We start from the raw sequence: 18,219 nt of genomic DNA on the forward strand, positions 1-18,219 counted from the left end.
TGCGAAATCAATTACCGATTTCATTATTATACCAAATCGCCATGTAAGTCATGTAAAAGGGTATAACATTCACCAAAATGTTATGAGCGATCACCTGGCAATCAGTGTGAATTTAGTCTTCTCAAATAGTCCATTACGGAAATCGTGCAATAACACAGCATGGGTGCAGAATATAGAGCTGGGAAGGAAAAATGGCTACGCAATCCGCTGGACTAGCCGGGATCCTGTTGAGCTAAATAAAGAAATAGTCACAAAGGCATTAGACCCAATCCTAATATGTTTAAGTGATAGCCCAACACACGACGATGTTTTAAAAGCTTTTAAGAGTATTACCGAGATAGTTAAAAGCACGTTATCTGCGGAATGTAAAGGCACAGGCAACTTTAGGAAGGGATGGTTTGACAAAAACTGCACTAGATGTTATTCAAAATTAAAGATCGCCTTGCACAGAGTGGTAAGAGATAGCAGTGAGATTAGGGCCTGTAGAAAGTTGTATAACGCAGCCAGGAAAAATAGGATGAACGAGTTGAAAGATAATGCGTGGAAGAATCTTTGTGAGGCTGCCGAGAGCAAAGATAGCTTGAAATTCTGGTCGGTAGTGAATGCTCCATTACTAAATAATAATCTGGACGCACCATCAATCGAGGTGGCCATCGAGGAAAGTTCCTGGATAGACTTTTTTTTTTTACAGATGTCTACTCGAAAGAGATAGGTATGGAGGAAGTAGACGAGAGCCAAGACAGAGAGGGCAAAGCAGAAATGTATTCCTATTCACCTGCATATTTCACTCCAAGATGTTAACGCGGCAGTAAAGGCAAGCAGGGGCGGAAAGGCTGCGGGCCCTGACGGGATACCTATAGATCTTTATAAGTCAAACATGGAGGTGTGGGGCCCCATTTTAACCAGGGTTTTACAAGCTTGTTGTGAAAATCATAGTTCCTATTTTTAAAAAGAGTGAGCGGGAGAATCCTGCATGCTACCGCCCAATATCCCTGTTGGACTCTCTAATGAAGGTAGCAGGCAGGGTTGTCTTAGACCAATTACAAGCATGGGCTGAAGAAAACTGCATTTTAAGTGACGTCCAATATGGTTTTAGAGCTGGCTTAGGAACCAATGAGCAGATTCTGAACCTTAGTATTTTAATTGGTAAATATACACAGGCAAAGCCAGAGAAACTATATTTGGCTTTCGTTGATCTCACAGCTGCCTTCGATTGTGTAATACATAATAAGCTGTGGAAAGTCCTCAACGAACTAAAAGTCGACCCTGTTTTAATCCAGTTTTTAAGACAGTTATATACTGGAGCCAGTGCAAAAGTCCGCTATGGAACAAAGGGCGAGTGCACTGCGCCTTTCAAAGTGGAGAGGGGCGTAAGGCAAGGTTGTGTTTTGGCACCACTCCTGTTCTCACTATATACTAACGCTCTGGAACAGGAGTTGGTGCCACACACTGGGGATCCCCCAATAGTAAATGCGCGCCCGATAGCCTCTCTCCTCTATGCTGATGACGTGGTGCTTATGGCCCGCACCCAGGTTGGCCTACAGAGGGCGCTCTCTTTTTACACTTGTTTCATGGATAGGCTCGGTTTAAATCTGAATGCAAAGAAAAGTTTTGTCATGGCTTGCGGGGGGAAGAAAAATAACCATAATAGTTACCAGGCGGGGGGGAGTCGGGTGGAAACAACTAACTTGTTCAGCTATCTGGGCGTCCTTTTTAACAGAACTGGCTCTTGATCTCCAGCTGTTAAGGCCAGGAGCTTACTCTTTATGAAGTCCATTGCGGCCATAATAAATTTTACAAAAAAACTGGGGAAAAGGCCACCTGAAATCCTATTAAAAATCTACCAAGCAAAATGCGTGAGCATAGCAGTTTATGGGGCAGCCATTTGGGGCTTCCAAGAGTGTATATCTATTCAAAGCATTGAAAATGGTTTTTTAAGGTTCATTTTAGGAGTTCCAGCCAGTGCCCCAGTTTTCAATTGCCACAGCGAACTAGGAGTTGTATATATTTCTGATTTAATCAAGGTTCAACCGATTCTGTTGTGGCATAGAATTTGGACTACAGCAAGTACTGGCCTCAACAGGGAAATAATAATGGATGCCATGAGACTAGATAATGCCGGCAAAATAGTTTGGCTTAGATATGTAAAAAACTTTTTGCAGGACATTGGACGCCCAGAGTTTTTCACCTCACCCGAAAACATGAATCTTATTAACCGAAAGGATTTTAAAAAAGTTTGTATGATCCACCTAGAAGAAAATAGGTTAACTCTTGAGATGAACAAAATTACGGTGGTTAGTCACCAAATAATCACCACAACATGTGATATTCAACCATATTTATTATGTGTCGCAGGAGGATATGACAGATATTTGTTAACAAGATTTAGATTTGGGACCTTCCATCGCTTGATCACCCACCCAGATATTAATGATTGGTCAAGGGAACTTTGTCGATGCCCCTGCGATAACATCTCATTACAAACTACACTACATGCTATTTTATTCTGTAAATTTTATACCAACGAAAGGCGCAGATGGTTAATACCTTTATTAAAACAAGGAGGTTGGAGGCAATGCTGCCCCGCCCTTGCGTACCTACAGATGTTGGGAAATTTTTATTGTATTGGTTCTATGGTGGGTTTTTTAAAGAGCGTGTTGCGGACCAGGAAATGCCTACATAATTAAATTACAAGTTACGTTATAGGTTGGAATCATTTTGGGTGAGATGGCATGTTTTAGGAATTTTAGATTGTTTACATGTACTTTATGAATTTCTTCTTTGTTCCAGGAACATATATTCATATGATGTGTATCGATGAACTATATATGTAATCTACGCTGAAACTCTTACTTCTTTTCAATATGTCTGCTTTTATGATTTTTAATTCCTAAAATCGAATAAAGCTTGTTTTGATTTGATTTGAGTGTGTCCTCAATGTTATAAAATATCATATGCGCAAAAAAACCTAAAAGAAAGCCATGTTTTCCCCACACACCGAGATCGCAGAGGCTTTTGAACTAGCCTCATATGTGATACGTTTGCCTTATGTGATAGTGTTGTTCATTCCAGGAGAATGCAATCCACTCTCTTCTCTCATTTCTTGACCCCTCTAAATGTAGGTGTCCTTTTGTGCTAGTGAGTCCTTGTGTCACCAGCTTTTAGCAGTTAACAATCTTGCTATGATTAACAGATACGTGTATTGCTCTTGCCTCAAAATTGGACCACTACTCAATTCTGCTGCTTGCCGCTTGTTTGGTGTAGTTTACAGAGAGATGGCCTGTCTTCTTATTGGCTGCCCCACCAGTGATTTCTAGCCAGGGAGAGAATGTTTAATACATTATTTTCAGTGATTCATGATGTTTGCACCTCTTACCTTGGTGAAAGTAAAGTGGTGGTTCACAGTTTGTTTTGTAAAAAGAGGAAACTCTCTTCCAGTCCGATTCACAAAACTTGAGGAAGTCTACGTTTGTTAGAATTCAGTCTTACTTGTTGAAAATCACAAAATCCCAAGGTGGAGATATTTGAAATAATATTCAAGTTGTAGATTCCTCATCTTATTCCTGCTCTTCCACACCTACTTCTGTAGATTATCCTCACTGTTTATAATCTGCAGGAGTAAATATGCTGTACAGTGCGTTTGCACATTCTAAAGTTCCACCTTTTCCCCCTCCACATCGAAAAATCCATCAAGCTCATTACTCTTCAAGAGCTTGTGTCTCTTTACCACTTTGTAGTTTTATCTAGCCCGCTCTTCTTCAGGCTAGATTTAGCATGCCTTTTCTGAGTTCTCTGCGTTAAAATTTATTATACATTTTATCTCAATGATTGTATTTTTTTTTTTTTTTTTTTTTTTTTTTTGGAAACCGTTTATTGCAGTTCGTAAAAGTTACAATGATTGTATTTATTGTATTGCTTTTGTGAAAGTGCATTTCTGATTCAGTGTGTTTTGGCTAACTGCCTCCTAAAATTGTTCATGAATTCACTCTCATTCCAGGAAGTTATTTCATTACAGGGCATCCGACAATATGGCAGCTACTTTATCTCCATCACCTGAATGGTCCGGCGAAGATAGTTCCATCAAAGCATCACCTGTACGGAGGACTTTCCAGAGCCACTGTCTCTGCAGGACATCATGCCTTTCAGAAAGATCTCGCTTTCAATTCAAAGGACAGAATGTACTAAAGATACCAGTCCTGTGTCACTTTCAGAGACGGCATGCAAGATCTAGCGACCTTTCTAGTGCCCACCACGTCTATTACCAAACACCCTGTGGAAGAAGTCTAAGGAACTTTGAGGAAGTCCAAAAGTACCTGTTCGAAACTAAGTGCAGTTCTTTATTTGTAAATTATTTCTCTTTCAACACCTACGTCCAGCTGGATAGGAGTTATCCAAAGAGAGAAGTCCTTGCCCAGGAGCACGATATCAGCAGAGGGGCAGAGCCCGTGCCAGTTTCCTTCTGCAATGAAATTGACTGCTCCAAGCTCCCCTATTTCACATACAAAAAAGCGCCATGGCCACCTGCCTACTACATGGAGAACTTCTCCAGCATGTTCAAAGATTCGTGCAGCTGCACCGATGGTTGCAGAGACATGTGAGTATAAACTTGTACTTTATCTAAGATGTTGGTTTCGATGCAAGAGTAAAGAAAAAGACTGTGTTTGTTATGATGTGTGATTAAGTAGGTTGGACAGCCAGGGTGTGCAGATGAAAGCAGGTCTTTTATGCTCTGAAGCATTGCCAGAGTACAAATAGATCATCCTTTGTTTGGGTAGAATCATGCAACTGTAATATCTGGATGCAGTAACAATGATACCTCATGGTATTTATTACCCTGGAATTTACATTTCTAGGGCAAAATTGAGTATTAACATGCTTTTAGGAAGTTCTTGAACATTTATATGCTTGTTGCAACCACATCCCTTGGTAACTAATCACAGAGTATCCACAGGGCAATGTCTGCAAACCTTGCCTGTCCCCAGAAACAGAAAGTGTAGCTGTTTTGTGCAAAATACTCCAGAACCCCTCTATATGCAGAGGCCCACCAAATAGCGCATAATAATTGGAGTGATCACATAAATTCATATTCTTACCGTCTATGAAACTGTGTCCTAAGTGCATGAAGACTTCCAAGCATCCTCATTTGATGCTGTACTGCTTCTCTGAACATCCATTTCACTCATTCTAGATTCCACAGGAGATATCCTTCTTTTGGTAGGTACATGCTATTACTATTGGTATTGCAAGCAAAACCATATAAAGCAGTAGTTAGTTTTGTATGTTAAGTCCCATTTTATCTTCAGAAATGTCCCAAAATTCAATGTTCACTTACCTGACTACGTCATCTGTCCCTAGACCTTCCTTTTATGGTACGTCTTCCTTGCCTTACTTGTAGTATTTGATTATTGAAGCTGGATGCAGTTTGCTTAATTTTTCAGGGATTCATTATAGTAAGCGGAGCATGTAACCTGTGTAGGATGAAAAAGTGGTTCCCTTTTGAATGTATCTGGTTTAACAATTCGATGTAGCAGGTCAATAGATACTTTCCATGAACTTCTTTGAGCAGCTGTGGCAAACGTTTTCTTCAGACTCTTACTTGAAAGTTTGTCCTTTCTTCTTTGTGTTCGTACAGCAGCATATACCATTTTGAGTTTTAAAATGTCTGTTTAGAAATATTCACAAAACTCTTGAACACATTGGTACAAATGGACACACTGATTCATTCATGATGAAAAAGCGACCTGGACAGTTTGTTCTAGTTGCTGTTGGCGCTATCAGTGTAACCTTCCTCTCAGTGAGAAGCGGACAGTAAAAATGAAAGTAATGTAATGAAAATGCGAGTGGATGAGCACTGGACAAACCTATTTGCAAAAGGAACAAATGATGGACAGAACGCTGAACAATGCAAACATTCACACCCAATCACAAAGATCTGGGTTTAATCCATCGTTCTTTTGCTCACCACACCACCCCATTTTGGACCCAGCCATATGTAAATCAGTCTTTACCCTGTTCCTCATGGGATCCAATCTGCCTGAACTGCCAAGCCATGTCCTCTCTGGACCGGAAACAAGCATCCTGGGACAGGTTTGTTTTGCAAACCTATTTGCAGCCATAATCTGTGGGCGACCCAGTTCATACCTAATAAATAAAAGAATTTGGTTTTTTGATGGATACTTCTAATCGCTGATTCCTCACCTTTAAGGGCATCCGCAGGCACCAGACTGGATCCAGAAGATTTTTCAACCTAGCCACTCTGCACTTGTGTGGCGTCGTGTGGCTCTGCTTTGACTCTACTCTGCCCTGGAAGTGACGGCTGAAGCCTCAAATTGGTGCCACTCCAGCACATTAACATAAGTTCCTTTTTTTCCGTATCTTCATATGCAGATGCGGATCCGGAGTGAGCGCCCTTTTAATGTCAGTTAACAAACTTTTTTCCCCTTCAAATATCTATCCAATTTGCAAGGTAACAAATTCCCCTGCTAAAACTGCAGGGTTTAAGCCTTGTAGGGCCTATTGCAAAGAAATGTCTGTGACAGATCCCCACAAGGTGCATCTCTGGTGTTTGGGATCGGGCCAAGTTGTGCGAGGAGTGTGCTGTGATGCGTCCACAGTTGGAACGTGAAGGCAAGCTGTACATCGCTGAGTACTGCAGGAAATCACGCAAGGGTTACTCCTGCTTGAGGTCCAGGATACAGGCCCATCCCTCTCTCTCTAGGACGGACCTGTAGCAGGACCAAGTGTTTGGGTTTGTCAAAGTAAAGAAAAATGCACAAGAATTTTAAGTGGGCCATGTCCCAGCCTTGCCACTCTCCTTCTGAGCAGTTGCCTGGCCCTGTACACTCTGACAGGCCTAGGCGTCTTCCCCGGTGCTCCAACAACTGTTCAGGCCTACTCTGATCAGATCCAGCTTTTGGTCTGGATGGTGATGGTGGGGATGACTTTTCCCCATAATGCAATAATGACAATTTTTTAATTGGCTCTACATAAGGTCAGGGCTGAGTACTTCACCTAACATGGGGTTAGTTAGCTCCTATCCAGGCCCCTCTTGAGGACCCTACAATCCTATCACATCACTCTACTCCTGGGAGGCTGATAGTATAGATCCACTAGCAGGGATAACCCGGATTCTTTTACTAGTAGACCTACCCTTTTCCCAACAGACGCAAAAAAATCAGAACAGTCAACGTCAGCTGTTTGCTGGGAAGGTACTCCAATGCGTTATGGGACTTAGTTGCTGAGATCTTACCAGCAGTCTCAGAAGAATTCCATGCCAACATGGCACAGCCCATTTAATATTGCCAAGATGGTGCCAAGTATATCATCTGGTCTGGGCTGGACATGACCAACTGTTTATATAGAGCGGTCAGCACTAGTGTAGTTCTCCGGCCCAACTCGTGGATGAGATCCATGAACTTCATGGGTGACTTTCAAGCATCACTCGTGGATATGTCTTTTGATGGGTCTCTCCTCTTTGGTGAGAAGGCTGACTATGCCCTCAACCTTTTTACACCTGCAAGGCAGTATTTCCAATCATTTTGCCCCTTTTGTGAGATTGCTAAGGTTTTTTTTTCTTGAGACCGCATCAAGGCTCACTATCCAACAAACAGGCACCCCAGTTCTTTTTGGGGGTAAGGAGTAGGGGTTCCAGCCAACATCCAGGCCCGCAGGTACAGCAAGCCTCCCAATCTCCAGCCCCTCTGGCAGCAGCTTCCTAGTTGATTAAGTTTGCCCGTAGCAGCATATATCCACCCTGTTGGCAGGATCAGTCATTTTCTCCACGGATGGCAAGCCATACATCTGCCAGGTGGGTCCTACAGATAGTCCAATGAAGGCTATGTCCTGCCATTCCTTTCTGATCCACTGCATCTTCCACCCACATCAGAGCTGCTTTTAGGGTACCATTTGTCCATTTTGCTTCAGAAAGTTCAGGCTGTTTTAGAGAACAATGAACCCTCCAAGTCACTAAATTAACCTGAGCTCAACATCCTGCTAGCTATAGCACTGAGCAGACAGGCTTAACTTAAGTTTTATATAGCGCGAACTTGACCCGAATCTGGTATCGGAGTGCTTTCATAGCACCTGTTGCATTACATGAGGACACATTCATTTTTGTTGGGCACAGGGAGATTAAGTGATTTGCCCAGAATCACAGGATGTTCAGCGTCATTGCCGAGACTCGAACCCAGTTCCCCAGATTCGAGGTCGACCACCCTACCCGTTGGCCAACTCCTCTCTCAGGGAAAACGATGAAGCAAATCGTTATGTTATGGCTGACATGTATAACCGTGGATCTATGATGTACTGAGAGTCTTTGAAGGAAAAACTTTAAATAAAGGTTTAAAAAAAATAATATATATATACGACGAAAAAGTAGACCACAAAACGTACAATACAGCCAGAAGTGGTCTAAAAAGTAAGCTACTGCAATGGAAAAGAGATGGATGTATTTCTACTGATGAATTCAATTTTTTGTTTGTGGAACACCCAGTCTTACCCAGGCTATATTTCATTCCTAAGGTCCACAAAATGATCAATCCAGTGCCAGGGAGACCCATAATAGCAGCGATTGGCAGTATGGGAGAACATATTACACAATACATAGATTTCTTCCTACAAGACCTGGTTAAAGAACTCCCGACCTACATTAAAGACACTGGTGATCTTTTAAACAAACTTACCAACATTCAATGGACTGATGATTTGTTGCTCATCACTTTGGACATAGAGTCACTATACACTAGCATTGAACACAAAACAGGACTGAATGCCCTGTCACATTTCCTGAACACAAGACCATTAGAAATGTACAACCACAATAAGATGCTAGTAGATTTAGTGACATGGTGCCTATTTAACAACTATTTTGTGTTTGGCAATGAAGTATATGTACAGAAGAGAGGCGTAGCGATGGGAGCCTGCTTCTCCCCTAGCTACGCATGTTTACATGTTGGGTGGTGGGAGGAGCAGGTCCTCAAAAGCACATTTCGGGATGACTATTGTACCCACATTAAGCAGTGGTGGCGGTACATTGATGATGTCCTTATTATTTGGAGAGGGGATGAGTTAAGTGCAAAAAACTTTATTGACAAAATCAACAATAATGTCTATAATCTCAAATTTACTTCACATTTGAGCACAACACAAATAGATTTCTTAGATGTCAAAATCTATGTGAAAGAGAAACAGCTGGCCACTTCCCTGCATAGAAAATCAACAGCAGGTAACACTACGTTGCATGCCAGCAGCGCACATCCCCACCATACAATCAGGAGCATACCTCTAGGTGAACTAACACGCCTTAAACGTATTTGTAGTACGCCTGAAGACTATGAAATATGCAAGCAAGAGACATTGAGAAGATTGCGCATTAGAGGATACAAGGAATCTATCCTTAATGAGGCAATCTCTAAAGTAGATTTAAAACCCAGAACTACACTTTTATCTTCCAAGAGCCAGTCGGAAGACAAGGATAATTTGAATAATATTCCTAGACTCATTACGGCGTACAACAGGCAGGAAAGACAGATTAAGGCAATTGTCAAGCGCAATTGGCCTATCATTTTGACAGGTGGTGTATTAGCTCCTGTGATGCCAGCATATGCCACGATTACCCATAGGAAGGGCCCTTCCATGAGGACACAGATCGTGAAACCATTCCCTGAACTAGCTGCTGTGAGACCTTGGCTACAAACTAAATTGGGGTTCATTAAATGTTCCTCTTGTAGAGCCTGTAAATTCGGAGTGAACACAGACACTTATTCTACCCCTTTTAGCCCTAAACCGATAAAAATTCAGGGTAGATTCACTTGTAAAACAGAATTCGCAGTCTATGTACTGACGTGCACCTGTGGGTTTAGATATGTGGGCAGTACTAAGCTGCAGGTGCACGTCAGAATCCTACAACATCTACGAGCCATAGTCAACAATGATTCTTCCCATCCAGTGGCTAGGCACTTCAAAATGGCACACAATAACGATCTAAAGTGTTTGACATTCTATGTTATAGCAAATGTACCCAAACTGCAACGTGGGGGTAACAGGGAAAGAATCCTAAGGCAACTGGAATCTAAAATGATTATTGAATTAGATAGCAAGACCCCGAACGGATTAAATAACACAGATGAGATGTATCATTTTTTGTAAATACTAGAGAGTTACGGTTTTGGGCTTACTCAGCATAGAAGACACATTTTTTCTGTAATATAAATAACAATAATAACAATTTTTATCGAATTGTTTACTAGTCTTTTTTCTTTTTAATTAATCTTTGGGAACTCCCGGAAACATGATTTAGGGTATATGATCTTTGACAATATAGTCAAGATGATTATAATCCCCTTTCCCCTTTTCACTTTGCACATGAAAACATCAATTGGTTTTAGTTAGGTGTTTAGCCCGTATTTTAACTCTGTTGAATGTGGGTTTAGCCTTCTTTTACTTGATGATATGTTGCTGTGATATGTTTACATGCACACATTTTTTACAGTTGAGTATCGCACTTGCACTTTATGGTGATCCATGGATGGATTAGTTAGTTAGTATTTTTAACTTAGATGTATAACACTGCACTGATCAGTCTGTTTACATAAGATGTAGTTGAGTAACACAGCATTTAGGCTGACATGTTTTATTACGACCATAAGATGAATACTGATCTATCCTCGTAAATTGTTGCATTATGGTTATATATTTATATACCTAAGGGCTAAACAATTTTAACATACCTTGAGGGTCAAATATGTTTTTTATTATATAAATAAGTTTTTATGAAACGAAACTTTATTTATTAAACATATTTATTAGCTTTTAAAATTAAGCTTTTAAAATGATGATTTTTAAGTATTAATTTCTCTATTTGGTCGTATATTGTAACATAATTGTTAACTCACAAGCATTTAAGCAGTAATGTTTTATCATGTGTGAAGAAAACAGACTTTTTCACTTTACCAGAGTTGTGAAGTAATTTGTTCCACCTTCTATGTCTATGCACCATGTGGTGTGGTCACTCCTATCACTGTTGAGCATTTAAAAATAATGACGAGAGTGCTTCAAGCTGACTTGTGAGCAAGGGCTTCTGTAGCCCGAAACGCGTCAGGTTCAAGGTTGAGAGAACAATAAACGATATAGATATATATACACACAAATTAGGCAGCTGTCTTCTACGTCTCCTGACCATAAAGGCAGTCTTTCTCATCACAATCAGCCCAGCTCTTTGCGTGAGTGAGGTTCAGGTTCTATCAGTCCGGCCACCCTACACCACCTTCTTGTCAAGCAAATTGGTGCTGAGGACTAGAGTGCCTTTCTACCAAAAATCGAGACTCACTTTCACGTTGGACAGTCCATTACGCTTCCATATGTTCTTTGCCCCACCTCACCCCTCAAAAGATGAAGACTGACTCCATTGCTTGGAACCCAAAAGAGCACTCGGCTTCTACATTGATCGTACAAAAGACCATTGGATGGATGATCAGCTTTTTATGGTGTTCTGTGGAGCAAAAAAAGGCAAGGAGGTGCAGAAAAGGACTCTGTCCAGGTAGATAGACCTCTGTATTAAGATCTGCCAGGTGATGGCCAAAAACCAGCATCCAGACTGGTTGTGTGTCCATTCAATCAAGGCCAATACTGCAGGGTGAGTCAGTGGTCTAGGTAAAGAGCCATGTCTTTAGTTTCTTGCAGAACTCAAGGCCTGAGGAGGAGGCTCTGATGTGCCACGGGACGTCGCTCCGAACTTTGGGAGCGGGGTACGAGAAGGTGTGATCACTGGCTCTAGCTCTGCAGATGCAGGGGATATGTGCAAGTAGGAGGCTGGTCGAGCAGAGGTTTAGGTCGAGGTGTGGAAATTGATGCAGCTGTTGAGGTTAGAGGGACCTAGATTGTGCAGAGATTAGTTTGTGTGTGAGGAGTTTAGAGTGTACACATCAGAATGGGGAGCAACTGGAGGACTTTGAGGTGCGGGGTGGAAGCGTGAATATGGCTGCTGTGTTTTGTATGACCTGAAGTCTTCTGGTCAGTTTGGTGATGATGCCTACATGGAGTGTGTTGCCATAGTCCTGTTTGGTGGTAATACGGGCCTCGGTTCTGTGTGTGTTGATGGGAACCATTTGAAGACTTTGTTTAGGATCTTTAGGGTGTAGAAACAAGGGAAGGCAGCCATGTTAACCTGGCTGGTCATTTAGAGCTGGATTTCCACTACTATACCCAGTTTCTTGGCTTGATTGATCGGGCAGTGTATTGGTCCGACAGATGGAGTTCCATAGAGAGGTGTTCCTGCCAAAGAGTACAACATCTGTGTTGAGTTTCAGACATTTGGTCTTCAACCAGTTGGCAACTTCGGACATGCAGGAGTTGAAGTTGGTCCAGGTGCTGGATGTTGCGTCATGAGAGAAAGGATGAACTGGTGGGTGTCATCGGCATAGGAGTTGATGTTGATTCCTAGGGATCTGATGATGTTGGGAAGTGGTGCCATGTAAGCTTTCAACAGTGAAGGTCTGAGAGAGGTTTCTTAGGATACTCCACAGATGCAGTTGGTAGAAACTGAGGTATAGGGAGCCAGGCTGACCGACAGGGTGCATCCGGTGAGGAAGGTGCAGGAACAGTGAAGATCAGACCCTTGTATGCTGGTTTTGTGTAAGTGTCGAATGAGAATGGGGTAGGAGATGGTGTTTGAAAACTGCATATATGTGGATTCTAATGAGATCTGCAGTGTCTTCTCTGTCCATGATCAGTTGGATTCCGTCTGTGGGAGCAGTGAAGTCTGGCTCCAAGCTGTGGTTGGGCCTAAACTTGGATTGGGTGGGGTTGAGGAGGTTGTTGTTTTTTAGGTTGTCGACCAGTCATTTGTTGATTACTTTCTCAAGGGCATTGGCAGGGTAGGGCAGAAAGAAACCGTAGTAAGCCATAATCTTTGAGTCTGCTGAGAGTTTCTGTAGATGGGGGAGTATTAAGGGTTGCATCCACATGTCCAGGAAGGTGGCTGTGCTGATAAAGTTGTTAAGTATGTGGGCAAAAGCTGTGCTTATGGATCCAGTTGATTGATGAAGATGAAGTGTGGGTAGGGATCTGGTGGTGCACCTGGTTGCTGCAATTTTCATTGTGGAGATGGTGGGCCAGGAGGTCATGGTGAGGTCCAGGAGGAAAATTAGGGGTTCATCTCTCTGTGCTGGAGGGTTGCAAGGGTGGAACGGTCAAACTGGGGTTCAAAGTTATTGTACATTTGGTGATGATTTTGTAGTTCAAATAGTGGGCGAGCTGAGTGCAGAGGTCCTGAGATGTGGTGATGGTTGTAGAGTGACTGGTGGGTGAGGTGAAATCTTTCACATTGGCGAATATTTATTTTGCTTCGTTTGTGCTGTTTTCGATGTGTTTGGTATGTGGTGATCCTTTGGTGGATTTGATTCGCTAATTGTAGAAATATTGGGTAAGTTATGTAGATGGCTATATGTTATATGCAGAGTTCCTTAATGATGCATAGAGTGCTCTGTGGTGTCTCAGTTCCTGCAACTAGTCTTCAATAAGTGGGTTTGCCTAGGTTAAGACACAATTATTGCTCCAGCAACGACAGCCAGCCTACCATCTCCGTCTGGACCCCGATCACCACCGAAGACACCGCCACGACCATGAAAAGCATTCACTCAGGAGCCCCCACGGACCCCTGCCCGCCGCACATCTTCCCAGAGCCGCCGCCGCCATAGCACCCGGGCTACGACACACCATCAAAGCTACCTTTGAATCCGGCACATTCACCGATGACTGGAAATGCGCAGAAGTCAAGCCCCTCCTCAAGAAACCTTCTGCAGACCCGACAGACCTCAAAAACTACAGATCCATCTCTCTCCTCCCCTTTGTGGCCAAAGTCACCGAGAAGATCGTCGACATCCAGCTAACGAACTTCATCGAAGACAGCTCCATCTTCGAACCTTCCCAATCCAGATTCCGCAGCAACCACAGCACCGAAACTGCCCTCCTCACCGCCACAAGCGACATCCGCACTCTCCTCGACCAGGGCCACACCACGGCCCTCATCCTACTAGACCTCTCTGCAGCCTTTGACACCGACTCTCACCACCAGACTTCACGATGCCGGCATACAGGGACCGCCCTCGACTGGGTTCGGCCCACGAGGAAGGAGCAGATCCAAAGAATTAGACTCCCGCCCTTCCTCTCCGAACCCACAGAGATCAACTGCGGAGTACCCCAAGGATCGTTGCTCAGCCCCACGCTCTTCAACATCTACATGGCCCCCTTGCCTCCATCGTTAGACAACACGGATTCAGCATAGTATTCTACGCCAACGACACCCAGCTCATCCTCACCCTCACGAAGGATCCCCACACCACCAGACTTAGCTTCCAGGAAGGAATGAAAGACATTGCATCCTGGATGAGCAGCAGCTGTCTGAAGCCCAACACGGAGAAGACAGACGTCCTCGGACCCACCCTCTCAGCATGGGACAACACCTGGTGGCCCACCACCACCGGCAACCCTCCACTCCCACAGACCACGCCCGGAACCTCGCCATCATACTCGACTCCTCCCTCACCATGACCCGACAGATCAACGCCGTCGCCTCACTTGTTTCAACACCCTCCGCATCCTCCGCGTGACCTTCAAATGGATCCCCCCCGAATCCAGAAAGACCATCACCCACGCACTCATAACAAGCAGACTGGACTACGGAAACACCCTCTATGCCAGAATCAACAAATCCCTTCTTAGCAAACCCCAGACCATCCAGAACACTTCGGCCAGACTCGTCCTCGGCATTCCATGACATAAACACATCACCCAGCACCCCGTCGAGAAGAGAGTAACCTTCAAGCTACTCACGCACGCTTACAAATCCCTCCACAACACTGGACCCCAATACCTCAACGAAAGATTCTCCTTACACGTACCCAAGAGAGACCTCGGCTCCACCGACCTCACCCGCACAGCTGCAGAGCCAGAGCGTGTGGAAGAGCCTTCTCCTACATCGTGGCAAAGACCTAGAACAAGCTGCCGATCATCATCAGACGCTCCCCCACTCTGCACACCTTCATCAGAGCTGTACCCCCCCTCACCCCGCAACCCCTTTCCCCCCCAGCACCTTGAGACCCTCACGGGTGAGTAGCACACTTCACAAATCCCTGATTGATTGATTGATGGCAGTTATGAGGACTCTGAAAATAAACCTTATACAATTTTATCTGCTAATATCAGTTTAATTCTCCAGCTAAGAATGGTCCAGAAGTTTAATACACATTCACAAGGCCAACAGTCATTATGCTGAGTACAGCTGTTTTGACAGAGAAAATATTCAAGCATCAAGAAAGGTTTGAAAAACCAAATAAAAAACATTTGTGATGGGATTTTCAATTACTCCAGGAGACTTTTTGCTTCTTGATCGAACCATAAAGTCACTGGTAATGCTTTGTTTCTTTCAGAATTGTTTTGCAGTTCATGCTGGTCATTTTAAGAACGTCTACAATATATTTGGAAGTGCATAGAACTTTCTGATATTAGCCTTTCTCCCAAGACCCATTTCAGCTAAAGGCTATTTTTCATTTTCTACCTTGATTCTTGCTGCACCTCCTTTAATTTGAGTTGCCCCCTATTCAAACCACCCCTTTTAGCAGTTTTAATATTCAGCTGGTTGGAAAGATTGCTAGACCACATCAAGTCTCGATCATCAATGTGATTTTTTTTTTAATATAATGAACTACAGATGAAAGACTCTTCAGTTCATGTATCTTTGCTTAATTGCTGGTCATAAACTATAGGGTTGATTCTGTTCAGGACTTTCAAGGGTGTGTAGAGGCGAGGGGTTGAAAGAAGTACATCGTCATTATAAGGTAAGCATTTGTATTTTAATACTCATTTAATGATAAAAAAAATCTGTTTTTATCAGTGCCAGAATTTGTTGTATATTCAAGTCAAATTACGTTGGCATTAAGCCCACTCAGTAATTCATTGAAGCAAAAATCCATCTAAGATTAAACCATTGGTTAGTTTTGCATCACAAGATACAGTACTAAAATGATTGGCAAAGGAAAGCAGAAATCTAAAGTTAAGTAATATTGTAAGTATAAAAGGCCACTTGACTCTGCCTAAATTCCTTCTCTTTAAACAACAAGGCTACCATAGAAAATTCAATTACTTGATTTAGATCAGTAATATTTAATAATGTTCTTGAGCTGGTGTGACCAAAAAAGAAATGAACTTCTTAAACATAACATTTAATCCAAAGGTAGTAGCACACTAAAACAGATGGAAAATAACATCAAAGTATAGTACATTGTATGTAGTATTTATCTTAGACTCATGAATCCATATTAATCTAGCATGTTGCAGAAGCTACATTTTTCAGATGTCACTTTTCTCGGGTGTACTTTATTTAATCTTGCTTCTTCTAGTTCTTGCCCCTGCAGAGAATATTAAACAAAACTATACACACAATGCAACTTTTTGGGGGGCGGGCAGACATAAGGTAGTCGAGAATATATTGGAGTTAAAACAAAAATGTTTTTATTGAGTTTTTCAACATAAGCAATACAAAGAAATAATGTTGCAGTAAGGTACAAATATTTTATACAGTTGCATTTAGGTGTGTGCCTAGCAAGGGGAGCTCAGTGCCTGCTCTCCATCCCATGGTTGGAAGAAGAAATGGGGGCGGCTGCCTCTCTCCCATCCAGTATCCTTTTTTTTTTTTTTTTTTATAACTCTGTTTATTCATACTGTTAAACATGATGGTCAATGCACGCAGGAAATCATTACATGTACAGTGTTACACATTCAGGATCGCATACAGATGTCACAACTTTCAATGGTAAGTTATACAAAATGTTCACATTACATATCACGTTAAGGTGTCAATGGCTCGTCAAGGGATGGGATTAGGGGAGGCTCACACAAGCGACCCCGGTATTCATTCCATTTCGACCAGATAGCTATCCATTTCCGGGGGCAGCCCCGGGCAGTATATACTGTCTTCTCTTGCAACATGCACCAGTCCATGTCTTTCTTCCATACGCTAATTGTTGGAGGTGTTACTGCCCCCCATAGGCGTGCTATGTTACGTTTTACTATAGTCTGACCAAGCGTCGCCCACAGTCTGCCCTTTGCTGACACGTCTGTGGGCTCCCAGATGTTTAGGAGGCATCTTTTGGCTTCAATTCGCATTTCTACCCCCCAAACTGTACGCATACATTCATTTACCTGTTTCCAGTAGGGTTGAATCAGGGGGCACTCCCATAATATATGCATGAACGACCCCGCCAGGCCACATTGTCTCCTACAGAGCCCCTCCTCACTCCTGCCCATGAACACAAGTTGGTTACCCGAGAGGTAAATTCGATGCAATATTTTTAGTTGGATCAACCTCAGTTTTGCTGATATCGCCACTTCCTTGGGGGAAGAGAGCGCCTCCCTCCACTCCTCATCGTCTATCTCCAGACCGTCACTCTCCCATTTTCTCCTTAGTTCGACTAGGGGGTCAGGGGTGTGGTGAATAAGCTTTTTGTACGTGAGGGAGATGGCCTTTTCTGGCAAGTGGCCATCTAGCAGTCTGTCCTCTAAGGGGGAGGACTCCGGGAAGGGCGTTCCGAGTGGGATGTTTGCGTGGAGTGAGTGCTTGACCTGCGCATATTGAAAGTATTACGTAGGCGCTAGTTCATATGTCCATTGTAGTGAGGCGAACGACACCATACCATTGGGTCCCCAAAGGTCTTTTACGCGGGAGATCCCTATCAAGTCCCATTTATCGAACCCTTTAGTCCGACCCAGTGTGCCCAGCCGTTCAGAAACCCAAAGTGGGGTAGCCAATGTCAGTTTATCAGCCCAACCCAAGTTGCGGCTCACAATGTGCCAAAGTTGGACCGAGTGTATTGTATTGTATTGTATTGTATTGTATAAACTCTTTTATAGCGCTATCTGCCACCCAACGGGTATCCTGGCGCTGAGAGACTGTAAAAAACCTGGAACAGTAAGAACGAGAGCCGATGGGCCAAGATTGTTGCACTCTATTCTCTACCAAAAAGCCACGTCTTAAGATTTTTTCTGAAATTCAGAAATTATTTGGCTTGTCGTAGTTCTTGGGGGATCTGGTTCCAGAGGCGGGCTGCCGCCGTGCTGAATGCCCTGCCTCCCGTCTTGGTGTGTTTTACTCTGGCGACCACTGCCAGACTTTGGCTAGTGGACCGAAGAAGTCTCTTTGGTTCATACCATGAGAATCTATCACAC

General features: G+C 43.2%; 1 protein-coding gene across 11 annotated transcripts in view; it reads left to right on the top strand.

Moving 5' to 3' along the window:
• Positions 1–18,219, top strand: part of SETDB2 (SET domain bifurcated histone lysine methyltransferase 2) — a 617,221-nt gene that overhangs the window by 273,136 nt on the left and 325,866 nt on the right. For 7 of the 11 annotated variants that reach the window (XM_085621901.1, XM_085621902.1, XM_085621899.1 and 4 more), the window contains one exon: positions 3,998–4,594. In XM_085621901.1, coding sequence (XP_085478027.1) covers positions 3,998–4,594 — 597 coding nt within the window. The remainder of the gene's footprint in view (positions 1–3,997; positions 4,595–18,219) is intronic. The other 4 variants (XM_085621904.1, XM_085621900.1, XM_085621903.1 and 1 more) reach the window with 1 other exon arrangement.

This window comes from Triturus cristatus, chromosome 8 (genome assembly GCF_964204655.1).
Source record: "Triturus cristatus chromosome 8, aTriCri1.1, whole genome shotgun sequence".
NCBI lineage: Eukaryota > Metazoa > Chordata > Amphibia > Caudata > Salamandridae > Triturus > Triturus cristatus.